Source organism: Mya arenaria, chromosome 2 (genome assembly GCF_026914265.1).
Source record: "Mya arenaria isolate MELC-2E11 chromosome 2, ASM2691426v1".
In the NCBI taxonomy this organism is placed as follows: Eukaryota; Metazoa; Mollusca; class Bivalvia; order Myida; family Myidae; genus Mya; species Mya arenaria.
Window position 1 is genome coordinate 4,692,202 of NC_069123.1, and position 16,853 is coordinate 4,709,054.

At 33.0% G+C, this 16,853-nt stretch overlaps 1 protein-coding gene across 3 annotated transcripts in view; it reads left to right on the forward strand.

Moving 5' to 3' along the window:
• LOC128209257 (speract receptor-like) overlaps positions 1 to 16,853 on the forward strand; it is a 210,169-nt gene that overhangs the window by 115,228 nt on the left and 78,088 nt on the right. For all 3 annotated transcript variants that reach the window (XM_052913214.1, XM_052913222.1, XM_052913229.1), the window contains one exon: positions 4,724 to 5,626. In XM_052913214.1, coding sequence (XP_052769174.1) covers positions 5,270 to 5,626 — 357 coding nt within the window. In that variant the 5' untranslated portion in view covers positions 4,724 to 5,269. The remainder of the gene's footprint in view (positions 1 to 4,723; positions 5,627 to 16,853) is intronic.

Genomic DNA, 16,853 nt, shown 5'->3' on the forward strand with positions numbered 1-16,853 from the left:
CGAGCCAACGGGGTTCCACTGTATAAACATTGGGCTGACTGTTCAGAACTTTGTCAAAGAGAACAACGTTATTGTGTGTGAGGTGGATATGTTGTATGTGATGGGGTGGGAGAGCGGATGGGAATCGTAAGGAGGATAGGGCCTACGATGGTCACAAATATCATTATAACTACCGGAAAACACTATTTTTTCATATCATATACAATAGTGTGTTTAGGAGGGGGGTAGGACATTTTGAATGGAAATTATTTTGATTCTCTAGTTTTTAAAACTCACAATTATGATAAAAACGCTATATCTGTTTGTTTAAATTAAAATACCTATAAAGCGCATTCTACCTCGAGGTAGATTTGATATACGACAAGATTGTATGAAGTTTTCCAGCTTGATATAAAATACATTCTAAACAAAAGACACACATACAATAACAATAGAGAACATTCGGTGTCTTTATATATGAATTATATACTTAGAAGAAGAAACAGGGTAGTTAATGTTTTTGGCTAGCTTCTTTTAAATACGTACTTATCAGATACACGTTGTTCTATTCATAAAATACTTTTCTTTATCTGGTGTTCTTGTTTTTTAACCTTGAAATGATGCAACCAGAAGCCATTAGAGTGTTCAAAATGATAACTTTTCCTGAAACTTGATTTGACATTCATCATAGATAATCACTCATTATTACACGAATAAATGAATATTTTGTTTGAAATACCAGGAAATCGTTGATATGCAATGCATTTTAAGATAAACCACTTGTACGAATTCCTTTCACGTTCTAGTTTTGTCAGCACATTATTCCTTATTGACTTAACCTTTGCTTTTCGTTCCTATATACCTAACAATAAAAGCCGTGTTAGCCATAGATCACTTAAAACAATAAAAACACATTCTAAGGAAAACTCGTTTTATCAACAAGATAATGAAAGCATAGATTCAATGCTTTAATATTTTATGCATTTTAGCCAGATGCATAAACTCGAAAGACAAAATAATGGATAAACAAGTTTATGTAAAGCAAGAAAAAGTTTTTTAATTCGTATAGGTGCTTAGTGCTTTAAAGCTGCACTCTCGCAGATTGAACGTTTTGAAAACTTTCATTATTTTGTCTTTAAACGAGCGAATTTTTGCAAAAATCCGTGGAAACTGGTAATACAAGACTACTGACAAAATATTAGATCGCAGATTTTAATATCTAAGCACAAACTTGATATTTTATGCATTTTTCTTAAACTGTTACAACGGTTTAAGTCATAAAACATTATTTTTCGAACGAAATATGAAAATCAGCAATCTTTTGTAATTGGTTTGCAGATATTTACGAAAATAAAACGCTCTTTCCAAGACAAAAAGTTGTAAAAACAGTAAATCTGTGAGAGTGCAGCTTTAAGGTATTTGTCTAATTAATTTATAAATAAGGTAACTATAACATTATATCAGAAGCCGTAAATAAATCAATATATTCATCCCGCTGGATCAAATGCACAATCTGATAAGCCGTATATCTCGCAGGGATTCAAATATGATATGATTTTTCACAGTTTCTTTCGAAGTGCATTAACATCAGCACAAATGCTATAAAACCTTTGATGATATTATAATCTCCACAAAACATAACTTGTAACTCCAAGAAATGAAACATTTCAGAGTAATTCCAAAATGCTTATAGAATTAATATCCAATAAATAAATGTATGAAAGTGCATGTATGTAAAGACCATTTCAACGCTAATTGCAGTCTAACTCCGTTGGCTCGAATTCGCTTGGCTCAAATTCCTTGCTGGCTCGAATTGAATGTTAAGAACCGATCTATTTTCACTGAACCTAAGTTTTCCCGCTTGGCTCGAATTTTCCGAGGCCCGAGTTATTTAAGCCGGTCCCAAGGAGTTCGAGCCATCGGGGTTCGACTGTATGTCAATCGCAATTTCTTTTGCGAGCAATGAAACAGGATCACAATGCCAAGACCGGTTGATTTAATCTGTTGAGTGCCGCCGTTGTTAAATTCAATTATTTCTGAGGGGAATGGCGGCATTATTGAAAAATGAATGATATAAGTGAATCAGCGGCAATTTACGCGATTATTGAAATCGAAATACTGATGACAATAATGTGCTCAATAAAGTACACCCAATTATTTTAAAGCGCAGTTAATAAAACATTCACTATTCTTTTTATACCAACGAAAGCAGCAGCCCACTGTTTTCATATTTCTCCTCTAAAAGTACGAAAAGCAGTACTCTTAGTTCATCAGACAATTCATGATATGAACATCTACGATCTGATTTTTGTCAGCATACTTATATCATTGGTTAGCAGATATCTATGCAAAAATTTGCTCTTTCCAAGACAAGAAAAATAAAAAAGTTGTGAAAATGGTTTATCTGTGAGAGTGCAGCTTTAACACACCTACTTAAGTTTAGTTTCTCTATAGATAATTTGCAGCCTAGTTTCTCCAACGAGCCATACTCAGCTTATTTCCCGTAGTTTTCATTTTTTATATTAAGCATAGTTTCCCTTACCCAAAATATTATAAATTATATTAAGCATAATTTCCCTGACAAAATATATACAGTCTAATTGCCTTACCAAATTTATTTACCTTAGATTCCATAATAAACTATATTCAACCTGGTTTCCAAAATAAATACTATTTACCATAGTTTCTCTTATAAATTATTTTCAATCTAGCTTCTGCAACCATACTTAACCAGCCTAATTTTGCTAATAAGATATATTTAATACTTATAGTTCTATGGTAAAATTAACAGCACATAGCCGTTTGTTTTCGAGATAGTTTTCAGTAAGGTTAAGGTAGTTCGCGTAGAGTTTTGTTTCCGCAAGTAGTATGCATAACCAGCATACTGTTCAATGAATGATAAACATAGCAACTTTTGTATTCATTCCAAAAGCGTTAACTTTTTATATTACTTTAAGCGCAAAACATACTCGATAGCGCAACCACTACTCGACAGCGCCACCACTAGGGCAACAGCGCCACCACTTTTATAGATAAGTACATTTTTCCTTTTTAAGAAGTGCTTATCAGTTTTGTTGTGTTCCGGCTTAGTTATTATACATAACAATTATGTTTGCATGCGTGAGAATGTTCTTACGGGATGTGTAAGCACCGAAATGTACTTGCTCTGCAATTAGATCTCAAAATATGCACAAGTCCGATTCGGGAGAAAAGCTCCTGGCACCACAGTTTGCACAATATTGAAATGAAATAGTAACCAGCCTACAGTAAGTGTTCTTACACGGTACCACATTCTCCGATTTTCGAAATATGTCCGTTAAATGAAATTATCAAATAAAATATAAAACATACTCACATTTGTTCATGTAAACAAAGGGCACAGCTCCACCACGGAAGTGTCGACAGCTCTTTTTCTTTGCACAACCGTAAAGTGGTGGAGCTGGCGTTTAGAGGCCGTGATTTTGGAAGAAGGGTTTTCGAAGTATTTAATGAAACTAATCATCTTATCAATCTCCGGTAACAAAACGAAGGCGGGATCTTTAAGCAGCATAGACGGCACTTTCTTTCATTTAAAATGGTGTAGTGAAATAAAAGTTATCTTTGTTTTAAGTCTTCTTTTTAAGCAAAATTTTGCTTTATGACGTAGCATATATGATATAATTTATCACGTGGTATGCACACACTGTGTCAATGGACATCCAAATTCATATCGAGAGCAATTCAAATCAGACCTAGACCGCCCGTTGCATATTTGTTATGTCATTGTGTTTTCCTCTCATATGATCATTCTTCTAGTTATCGTTTCAAAAAAATATATACATGTCCTCTGTAGAAATGATTTTGTCTCGTATATGAATGAACGCATAATCGTTAACGCTAATTGCGAAGTAGATCGTGCTATTATCTGTTAAGGTCATGCTTCATTAAAAGTCATACAATAGAGGTTTAGAGAAATATGCGGGAAAAAGACGAATATTTTATCCGAAACTGCAGCTTGCGCCAATTTCTCAAAACTTCATCTTTAAGAAAACACTTTGACACTTTTATTCAAAATCAATACATGCACATGTATTACAAACATTAATTTTGACTGATATACCTTTAACTACTAACTAAAGAACGCATTTATGGAACATATTAATTACTGATAACAAGATTGTAACCGTGTATTTTATAGCTGAAAGCATAAAATTATTAAATGATAGGTGAATGCTAAAAGATTTACTATGATCTACTTTAGTCTCCTAAGGTAGAAATACCATGTTTTCGGCACCTTAATTTCAAAATAATCTCGGTATCCTTCATAAGAACCATTGTTGTCGACATTTATTCAACCTTTTTGTTAAATTAAAACAATTGTTTTAATTGTGGTAAATCTATTTTCGGGAGTTAGAGTGCATCTTTAAGTAACTTATTTCAATTAGCCAAAATACATACATATTTAAATTGAATATTGATAAATGAAAAAGGGATTATTGTGATTATGATAAAGATTATTCCTATCTAAAGTATAACAACTCTTAAATTAGTAAATATTAAGCATTTTTTTTTGAAAACCAAAAATACTGAGCTTTGCTTAATCCTGTTATAAGGGACTTAAAACAGTTTCGAGAATTTTTGCTTTTTAAGTGGCTGAAAGCTGATTTAAAAACAGTCAGGATTATTTTTTGATGGACATTTTATTGCGACAATATCCGTAAACATGATCAACATTTTAGACAAACATTACTTTCTTTATTTTCAGACATGATGCGGCTGTTAGTTTGAATGACGCTTGTCAGATGAAGCAAAATCGCCATGGCGAGACAGCGCTCTGTACCCTTTCATATCGGATTGAAAAATTCTCCTCTATCAGTGTACGCTGAAAACATAGAGGCAGTCTCTGTCGGATGAGAAGAATGTCAGTTCATTCAGGTCTAGCAACAGTTGTAGAAATCGGATCTATAGAAGTGTTTTGTATACCTAGAATGTTCATAGACAATGATTATAAGAGACAACTTATATTTTTAGCAGATGCGATTGCCTCGCAATATACGCGCAATATAGAAGAAGCTTGATCCGGTCTCAGGTTTGTTTACTCTGTGCGAACGTGCTTTAACTTTTTTGTCACAACAGTGGGAGGCCGGTAACAGTAAATTTGCAATTGTGATAGGTTCATTACTATGAACGCATCAGGTTACATGTGTTTGACAGTTGTGTGAAATATATGGCCAGATAAAGTGTTTACATGTTTTGTACGGATAACGGGAAATACCTTAAGTACGGTAACAAAACAAATTATAGGTGAAAAATGTCTGTGATATGGATTGTGTGTTTTTTCATTCCCTCTGTGTTTTCAAGCAATGTGATAAAAATGGGGTACATTACTGGATCCCAGAAACTACCTGGCACATTTTACCGCCGACCGGGCCAACAGGTTTCTGGCGCGCTGACTATGGCTTTGGATGAAATAAATGCGGATATAAGCGTTCTTCAAGATCTTAAATTAGACTTCACTATGGTGGAAACGTACGGTGTTGAGTTGGAAAGTATCAAAGTGACCGTCGAATTAGTCAATCAGAATATATCGGTCTATATTGGACCCCAAGAGACATGTACGCATGAAGCTAAAATTGCTGCTGCATTCAACATACCAATGATATCTTATGTAAGTATGTATAAAGCAGAATGTTAGATATGATAGATATCGTGAATGGAGTAAGATAACAAGGGAGGGTGAAGATTTCTTATGCTTATTAGATTAATTCTAAGATAGTTCTGAAACAACTCTCACCTGGATGTATCAATACTAATCTACTTCATGGGTTTGGGAATGCGATCGGGTGTGTAACTGTCAATGTTTTGACATATTTATTTGTAACAAGGAAATCAGATAATGTTTAAGTGCATCGGCTTTTAGATAAAAACGCTAAGATATTTTCGAAACACCTCTCTCTTGGAAATATAAAATAATCACTAAAGATGCCTACTTAAATAAGATGTACAGTCGAACCCTGTTGGCTCGAACTCGCTTGGCTCGAATTCATCATTGGCTCGATCTTGTTGTAAAGGACCGATTTCATTATACTGAATGTAGGCATTCCCGCTTGGCTCGAATTGTCCGAGGCTCGATGTATTTTTGCCGGTCCCTAGGAGTTCGAGCCATCGGGGTTCGACTGTAACACTATTAATACAATAGTTTCAATTTACCCCAAAAGGGTGAAAAAATATCGAAAACAGTGGTCTACATGAAGAAAACCGTGTTTTTTTAAACAAAAAGATGCAGCCAACACGGTTTATCTATCCTAGAGACGGAAAGTTGATCACTGTAAATCTTTTAGGACTCACCAGTTATTTAATATTTGTGATTTTCATCTATTAAAACATGGTTACACTATTGTTATCAGTAGTAAATATTTTCCATAAATGCATTATTAACTAAATAGTTAAAGGTTTATCACTCAGAATTTATGTTTGTGATGCATGTGTATGTATTGAATTTAAAAGAGAGTGCAACTTTAATGTATAACACAGTGTTGCGACTTGGAACTGGCCCGCACCTTATCTTAATATTGACGTGTTCTTTATGTATGAAAACAATAAGATGCTGATAAAATGCAAGAAAGGTGGAAACTCTGTTGATAAGCGGGCCTGACACACAATACATACACTAATTAAACGTATGGCAGTACCAGGTTCTCTTATCCAATTAGCAAGTCCAGGTCTATAATTGAAGTATCAATATACCAAGTTGTTAAGTGGCTGTTTCCTATCAAATACCGGCATTCTATCTGAAGGCTAACTTTGACTCTGATTTCTTTTTCTGATTTCTGATTATTATTATTATTATTATTATTATTATTATTATTATTATTATTATTTTTATTATTATTATTAATTTTATTATTATTATTATTATTATTATTATTATTATTATTATTATTATTATTATTATTATTATTATCATCATATTATCATCATCATCATCATCATCATCATCATCATCATCATCATCATAATATTATTATTATTATTATTATTATTATTATTATTATTATTATTATTATTAATTATTATTATTATTATTATTATTATTATTATTATTATTATTATTATTATTATTATAATTATCATCATCATCATCATTATATTATTATTATTATTATTATTATTATTATTATTATTATTATTTTATTATTATTATTATTATTATTATTATTATTATTATTATTATTATTATTATTATTATTATTGCAAATAAGCATAATATAAGCAGTTTAAATGATACATGTCTTTTTCTTCCCATTCTGTTTATTAGTTCATGCAAGTTTATCTAAACTAGATTGTGAAGATAGCTGAAAGAAGATTTAAATCACTTTGAAACCCATACTTGTGCCCATAAGATGCCAAGAGAAAGTAACATTTGTTGGATTTAATCGCACATTATCTTGGACGAGAGGCGTACATTTATACCAATGAAAAAACTCTCATCAAAATGCCGTCTTTAGCAAGTCAGAAAAAAACATTATAACTAACACGAGGCCGTTTACTTCCTCCCTCAATTTATATTTTTTCTTAGAATTAAGATGAACATGTTTTCTACATTAGCCTTGCTTCAATGAATAACTTCTCAGTTAATTGGGTTTTAAAAATTATTATCAATAGCTGGAGTTAATGCGAACAAAAGTAGATGTAATGGGTCTGACCCACAGAATATGAACTTCATAGACGGGCGGCAATAGAAGGGGCCATTATCCAATAATAAAGACATGTTCTGTAATGGAAGCAGCAAGCTACGAATGATTGCAATGGTTGTCTTCTAGCAATTATCAGCATAAAATATAAAAAGCTGAAATGTACTATCTTTGTTTATGAACATTTCTACATGTAGTTTTAATCGTAGATGAGTTGGCATTAGAAAGTTTCGTCTAATTCAAGGCAGAGCCGTTACTTAAAGATGAACTCTTACTCCCAAATAAGATTTACCAAATTTAAACAATTGTTTTGATTTACCAAAAACGACGAATAAATGTCGAAACAATGATTCTTATGAAGGATACCGAGTTTAATTTGAAAGAATGGTGCAGAAAACACGGTATTTCTACCTTATGAAACGTTAGAAGATCACGGTCAATCTTTTAGCATTCACCAATCATTTAATATTTTTGCGTTTTCAGCTTTTAAATACACGGTTACAATCTTGTTATCAGTAATTAATATTTTCCATAAATGTATTATTTAGTAAGTTGTTAAAGGTTTATCAGTCAAAATTTATGTTTGTTATACATGAATTTGTATTGAGTTTGAATAAGAATGTCACTTTAATTATACTTAGCGGCAATTGTTTAGACCGTTGTTAACCAGTGTGTGTATACCACGTGGTAAATTGCGTCATAAATGTTATGTCGGAAGGCAATATTTTGATTTGATAAAATACTTTAAACAAAGATAGCTTCACTATTTCTTCACCATTTTAAATGAAACATAGCGCAGGCTACGCCGCTTACAGAGCCCCACCTTCGGTCTTTTACCAGAATTTGATTGCAAGTTTAGTTTCTTAAAACACTTCGAAAAACTTTTCACAATACGGTCGACTGACGGAGCACTGTCAAAACATTATGAAAACAGGTTTGTCGAAGTGTTTGATGAAACTAATGACCTCATCAAATTTCGGAAATGATACAAATGCGGGGCTCTTTAAGCGGTATAGACTGCCCTTTGTTTCATTTAAAATAGTGTTGTAAATGAAAAGTTATCTTTGATTTAAGTCTTCATTTCAAGCAAATTTTTGCCTTCCGAAGTAGCATATATGACGTAATTTATCACGTGGTATACACACACTGTTAATGTTAACAACGAGATAACAGCTAGTCTGAAAGCTTATTAGAAATACTGCAGAAAGTCGCTGTATCCAAACTTCCAGAGTAGTAAGGATTTGAAAGTTAACAACTCAAACGTTAACAAGTTTGTTAACTTAAACAAGGTTCTAAAACAATCGGTCCACTCTGTCATAAATCACACGAGGTCAATCTTATATCAACCTTCCCTTCTCCAGTTATTTGTCCTCAAAGTTTAACCCGCTAAATAGGCTGTACATGCTTTTTACATTAGTCTTGATTCAGATGAAATACTTCCCAGTGAATTTGGATTTGGAGAGGTTTTGGATTTGGAGAGGTCTTAATCAATTCAAATGAATGCGTCGAAAACAAATGAGAACTCTATCAAGCTAATGTCGTATGCAAATTGCCCTTATAACGTGATAGCTAGTCAGACATTTTGTCCGAGGTTAGCAAGGTCTTTATTCAACAATCTGAATATATCCAGACAAAAGTCATGCATGTTAAATTAAGTTATCGTATACATTTTAACATTATTTACACAAAGGCCATCAATGTTGAATAAGGGACGATGTTCAATATGTATATGCCACACTATATGATCGCTTTTTTATAAGCATTTTTTTCACATTCGTGTTTGGCAATTCTATTTGTTGAGCTTTACTATAAGAATTGTTTACTCCTGCTTTTGAAATGCGAAAGCGCTTAGAGGGACAACCGTAACAAATAAATGTAACAGATGTTTGTTGTATTGTTAATTTGTTTCTCTTAATTGTTTGTTGTATCTTTGACCTTGATTTTCGAGGCCAGTTAAAACAAGATATGGCTATAGAATCTAGTCCGTGAAGTTTCTTTTGTTTTATTCATATTAAAGGGGCTGTACTCCGTATGATAAAATAGCGGAAAAAAAGAAAATTATCGGAAACTGACATAAACTTGGCATCGATGTGTACAATGCATTGAAACTTACTAACTGAAGTACCACATAGTTTACACATTATTTAAGAGCAGCAGTCATTTCGTATTTTTCCATTAAAAAAGATTACTGGGTATGTCTACCAGGTAGAATTCATTCCTTATGCGTGATTGGCTAGTCGGTGTTATCACGTGATATAACCGAGGTAGGTGTAGCTTAATTATTTCACCTATTTACAGTTAGCCAACGTAACTCATTTGATACGACGGTGGACTGCAATTTTGGCGACACGGGTTCGAACCCGGTCTCCGAAACAATTTTATTTTTACATATTGGGACTTTTTTTGCAATTATGATATCAAAGCGTAACACATTCTATTAGATAATTGTCCTGAGATTCGTTACAGAAAGAAACTTTTTTTGGTGCCAATCTGGTGTACAGTCCCTTTAAGATTTCCCTTTGCTGTTCTACTGGTTGTCGGTGAGCCCTAATCATAAGGTATCTTTACATTATTTCCATAATCTTAATTCATTTCAGCGGCCTTCCAAACAGCAAAAGTCGTTTGAAGACCAAAATGTCAAATGTTTAAAAACAAATAACAAAATATTAAGCATTAAAGTTCAATTTTTAGCAAGCAAAATATACATCATTTGCAACATGTAAAGGTGTAGTAAGGAGTTGAGCAAAGTTTACGAAAAAAGATTTTATCAAAATTTCAAACATAAAGATTTGCATATTTTACAAAAATATCTTTATACTAAATGAAGGTGGTTTTTTTTGTGTACAAATACTCAATGTTAATCTGTCAACAATGTCCTGCAGTTTTATCGTGATTGCAACTTTTTTAAGAAAGATATTTGCGTTCTTGTTACCAGGACAATGATTTAATTTATAATTCATCACAATTTCATTAAATATCTTTCTTGCTTGAATCAAAGTATCATCAAAAACCCAATTTCATCAGGACATTGTTGATTAGGAGATCAGAAGCATTTTGCGATAAAAGTGCATTTGCTATCAACTCCTTTTGACCATAACAAATGTCACAAAGGATGTATGTCTTACTCGAGAAAAAAAAAGATCTTCAAAAAAAAAAACATGAACTTTTTAAACATTTAAATATTTTTGCCTTCCCCACCCGCTTTTTGTACTTCTGTACTCTTATGAAATCGGTCTCAACGGGCATGTAGCATTATTATTGTTTTCCTTAATTGCAATATCAATGTTCTTGTGGTAACCAAAATTTGTCACATCATAAAGTCGAGGGTTTTTCCCTAATTCCCGCGAGACTCATCAAGTTTTTTCACCGGTTTAACAGTTTACGAGTAACACTAACTTTCACGGCTAATGAATACAGCGTTTTCGTACTTGACAGGTCATCGAGCTGTCCTTAGTTGTCCCGCTTTATTATTTCTAAATGTTACAAGATCAAATTTAATTACAGCAAAGAAATTATGTGGGATTCCTAAAGCCTTAGCTTTTAGAAAAGTCATTATATGATGAAAATATCGGTATAACCCGATTTATGCTAGGTTTTCACCGTATGTATTAATTCAATCAGTTACTCAATTTTTGATCAAATGTAATTAGGTGGGCATTTGAGTGTGTGTTTTTGTGGGTCTTCCGACTTATCAGAGAATTATTTGTTCAAATATATATCACGATTTAAGGTTTTTAAAGTCTTTTTTAGTAGTTTTTGCTTTGCTCTGATAAGGTTTCATTTAAAGGGACTACCTCATTTTGTGTAAATTGTGTAATGAAGAAATCAAGTGAGGCAAATCATAGGAATCGGTTAAACTAAGGTACTGTCAGCTGGAACCCTTCAACAATTTTTAATATAAGCTCACATATTGTCTTTGAAGTCCACAATTTTGAAAAGTGTAAGTGGCGCTTTGAAACGAAAAATGTTAAATTATCCTTCATTTTATGTAAGAGTCCTCGTGGGCTAGCGGTTTTGTTGTCAGTTTTCTTTTTTGCCTGACAGTTCCGGCGTTGGTTCGCTCCCTACTAAAACCAGATTTAATTTATACTCTTCGTGTATTTTCTTCGGCAATTTTGGTATCAAAGAGTAATTGTGGTAATATCAGTGTGTTTAGATATATAACCGGGAGAAATTGTTGCCAAAACATAAGCATCGCTTTCAATAATTCGAGCTTTGAATTTATCATTATGTGTCATTTAACCAATAATTATGATTGTATCATTACAATGGTGTCATCTACTACTTGCTTGATAGGATATCTTGCATTACTTCCATAACATGAACAACGAGATGGTCTCAACAGGCATATAATTATCCAATAAATTTCATACCTTTCAATGCCAACGTCATTGAGGTATATTAATATGGCAAATAGTGTTGCCTCTGTGTTCCAGCAATTCCCTAGAGACTCATTAAGCTTTTTCACCGACTGATGCAGTCTGCAAGAAGTACCGAATTTCACAGCTCATGATTGCTGTGTTTTGAGTATGTCAGGCAATCTAGATGTCATTAGTCAGCCTCCTCCATTATTTCCAATTTTTACAAGGCCCAATTTGATTACAACAATAAGATTCTATGAAATTCTGTCAGCCATGGTTTCTCCCAGAAGCACCATATTCTGAGATTTCCGCGTTACCCAATTTGTTCTGGATTTCACCTAACCTAGAGCCAATTTGATGTTTTATTTCCTTCAATCATTTCCTCAATTAACTATTCCGATGAAATGTTTTTGAAAACAATATTGTGTATGTAAATGTAGCCTGAGCTACACTATATTTATGTCGATCTTTAGCCAAAACAATATTAGAAGAGTTGATTATAAAGGCGCCCGGTGTCAGGTCAAACATATTCATCGCCCTTTTTGACAAGTTTGTATCCAAATTATGGTTCATTAGAATATGAACAATTGGAACTCGCGGAGTGCAACCTAGTTTAAGGACTTCGGGAAAATGTAAAGCTCTAGGATAAGTTACGTATTTAGTGTCATTGGTTATTCATATGCCACTTTGTTATCCAATGTATGGTACTACATAGTTTAGAACCCTACAGTTTGTAGAACAATACAGTCGAATCCTAGCGGCTCGCAGATTTCATTTTGACCTATAAGGCCTGAACAAATATGCCTGGTCTACCTACCCTATCTGTTGCTAAATAGGATGTTAGCCTAAGAACACCATTTGTTTGGTTGTGGCCTTAAAAAATCAAATAACGTGTTTTGGTTTTCACAGCATTTGAAAGTGTAAGTCAGTAAAACTCTACCATTACAATGCTATGATAAAAAACCATACCATTGAGCTCATATAATAAGAATTACAGTCGGCATGATTCTTTTAAAGACGACCCGTCAATGTTCATACAATTTAACATTTCGATCAAAAAATGTAATCTATTGCTGTAAGTTTCCACTATTGACTTGCATATTTGGTTTGACTTAATGCATCAAAGAACTTCTTTTTGATTTCTGAGCAAACTGATATTTCAGTAAGTTGTACTCTATCATGAAAGTTTAAAGTCATATCTCCTTTTGCCCGAACTTGACACAATACTAAAAAGTTTATTTCATGGACAAGAATGTTGTTAATGCTTGTCTTATTTTATCTTTTCGTTTGAGCACATTTGGTCTGGTATTTCTGTTTCACTAAAACGTTTTCATCTGTATGGCCCGCTAGAATAAAAGGTCAAACATGGAAAAATAGTATTCTGTGCATTGAAAAAGACAATTTTAACAATAGTCAGTGGCAGAAGAATGGTAACTAAGAAAAAAAATGTTATAAAGATGTGTTACCACCTACCTCGTAGCTACTTTAATATGTAATGGGCAGTGCTTTTCAAATTGTTTAAAATTGGTCAGTAAAATATGAAATATCAGAGAAGTCGTTGAAGGATGATTTAGCTAGTTCACTTATCACCAATTGACACTCATAATAAAAGTCTTAACTGCAATATATGGACAGTCTTTTTATGAATAAGCTTCTTTGATCACACAAATGGTCATGTATATATGCATCAGTATATTCTATACTGACAAGTATCATTATCACAGTTACATTTAATGACTAATTTCATGCAATGTTTAATGCACAGTCTGCAAATACTTAACTGATAGCTGATAACTAAAACAATATATAACCCCTCAATGTATGTTATGGATAGATGTAGTGGATGGTGTAGTGGAGGAGGCCGATACAATAAAGTGCTGAAGGTCAGTGAAATCGTAATTTAACAGCAGTGAGAAATTTGGGGAAAATCTAATTATTCCTTTTTTTGGTGGCAAAATGCTTAAATTCGCCGAAAAACTCGATTTAAAACTTATACTATTTAACAGCAAATTTTCAAAAAGAGTTCAAATCGGCATAAGTCTGTCGTCTTTTGGTATTTGAACTCAATATGAAAGCATCATGTCGACAAATTAAAATCTGAGCGATAATAATTCGCTTCAGACTGAACACAGTCGTAATATTGGGTCACAACGGTTTTATCTCTTTGGTCAAACAGATTATGTTGAGATAATAGCTTTATCATATCATGTAGCTTCAGATTACTTTAGAAATAAAACATATGAAGCTTTCTCAAACCGGCGACATTTTACTTGATCTAAACAATGTTAATTTCAATAAAGTAAATCATTTCCTATTCAAAGTTTAAGCATTATCAGGTATTTACAATAACTAAAATAAATGAAGGCCAAAATAGATTAATAATTATTTATAAGTTTATACTATGTTTCGCTTCTAGTTGACCTAACACACGCAGATCAAAACTTAACGGAACTCGGTCAGTTTCAGTAATCAAGTTGACAGTTAGCTAACTGATGAAATAAACCTTGTTTCTAATACACAGCAAAATGAAAACAATTTTTTTTTAGAAAGATGTTCACGCCTACTATCACTTGCAATTCGAGGGGTGAATGCGAAAAGGTTCTAAGTGACATTAAATAAAGAGAAATTAGAAAGATGTTCACGCCGAATACAACTTACAAATATACCATTGGTCTTACGTCAAAAACTAGCCAAGTATTTATTATCCATAAAAGATGGAAAGATAAAAGCGCTTTTACCGGTAATAATTTCTGCATTAATGTTAACGACTGAGTGTTGCGTTATAGGGCTGTTCATTTGACATTTATTATCGCTGTTAACAACGCATTAGGCCAATTAACTACCTCTGAAATTGCATTGTTAAGAAACGATAATGGCAACGTCATTGGTTTAGTATTGTCTACAGATCTTTTCAACGGACGGTAGCGAAAGGCTTCTATCTGGATGTTTTTATATGCCACCTAGAATATTGAACCTTTTATTCCTCTATTTCTACTTTGCTTTTATGGTCTTAACTTTTTTTAAAGATCGTTCATTATAGTAGCCTTTAGATCATTGTGATGCATCTAGTTTTTAAGTCAAATGAAAAGATCAGATCGCCGAACACAACAATGAAAGCAAGAACGTTATACGTTATCTTTTATCTGAATGTCATCAAGAACACTATTGCCTTAACCTCCAATATTAAGTACAGTTGTATTTAATTTGAAACTGAAGAGCACTTCATTGGACTGTTTTATAATATGAATATGGAAAGCCCTACCGTAACCAGTACATTTGAGGAATCGTTTCGTCTTTAACACTGTCGGATTGAATGGTGGGGGACGCACCCGCCCCCTAAATTGCCCAATTAAGCTTTTCCTGTCAATATAGTTGCAATACGCATAAATTACAACAGAAAGCCGAAAAATAGCCACCAATCCCCATGTACAAAAAGGGGCTAATATCAGTTAGGGTCAACATTTTAAGCTGATTAAAATGGTCATTATTCGAATGGCGATGAAAAAGATTCAATGCTATAAGATATAATAGCAGTTACGGAGAGTGAATTACAAATTATTGACAGGAATGAACTTCAATTAGAACAATTATAATAATTGTATAACACGATTACTATTGCGACGATAATTATAATAATGACGCCGATACAGATTGTTATGGAAATAGTGACAAAAGAATACTAGTGCAACACTTTGTGTTGAAACTGACATGTATGACATTCTAACTCTTAATCAGAAGAAAATTCATATTCATAAAGTATATTGATACCTTGATACCATTTCATCAAGACAATGTTATCTTATTCATAATTTTTATACAGCCCGAGTTGTCCTGTGGGTGTTCTTGGATTTCTAAGCCGAATTTAAACTGTCTGCGATGTCTGACCCTTTTAATAGCCTCGACAATCATGATAATGCCCCCGGACATGTTGCTGTTCAAATTCAGTTTCGAAAAAAAAACTTGAGGAAAGAGTCGAAATCTTTGTATGGTCTTTGTATGGTCTTGTTTAAGTCACAAAAATCTGGCTTGTGTGTCTCAAGCTATACATACCATGTGTATTTTCCTGTTTTTTATGTCTATTAAATTATCACTTTAAAAAGTTGGAACATTTTTATTTTCTTTCGTAAAGTACAACTGATAGGGTTTCCATGTTGCAAATGATTCTCTGTATATTCAGCGTATTTCAGAATGTTAGATGTGTGGTTAGCCATAACGGAGGTTTCATAACTCGACTATTATTTGCAAAAATGACATTTCCACCAAATGATATAACAGTCGTAGCAATTTCACAGTAATATTCAGTTATTTCAGAAACACAAAAAACACTGGAGATTGTTGTTCGTATTTTACCAATATATATCGAACTTTTCCCAATATATTACTGTTTGAATCATTAGAATGGCATTTTGATATCATTATAATCCGAGTCTGCGGTCCAAATCAAATTCCGACGGAATGAAATCGGTATATCACTGAAAAAAAATATATAATCACTTGATAGCTAGTCAGACGTTTTGTCCGAGGTTTGCGACGTCTCAATTTAAACATCTGTATATATTCAGACAAAAGGGATGAATTTTAATTGAGATTCGTATCAATTTAACATTATAAGGACGATATTGTATTATGGGCAATATTTTAAAAGTACAGTTTACTTTGCCTCCTTAAATAATTGCTTGATTTAAACGCTTGTATTAAATTTTGTCAAATTGTGTCCGGGTAACTCTATATTTTAATACTGCTTTCAAACGCTAAGAAGGGCAACTGTAACAGACGTTTGTTGTCTTGTTGATTTGTTTCTCTGAAATGTTTGTTGGGTGTTTGCCTTGATTTTTGAGGC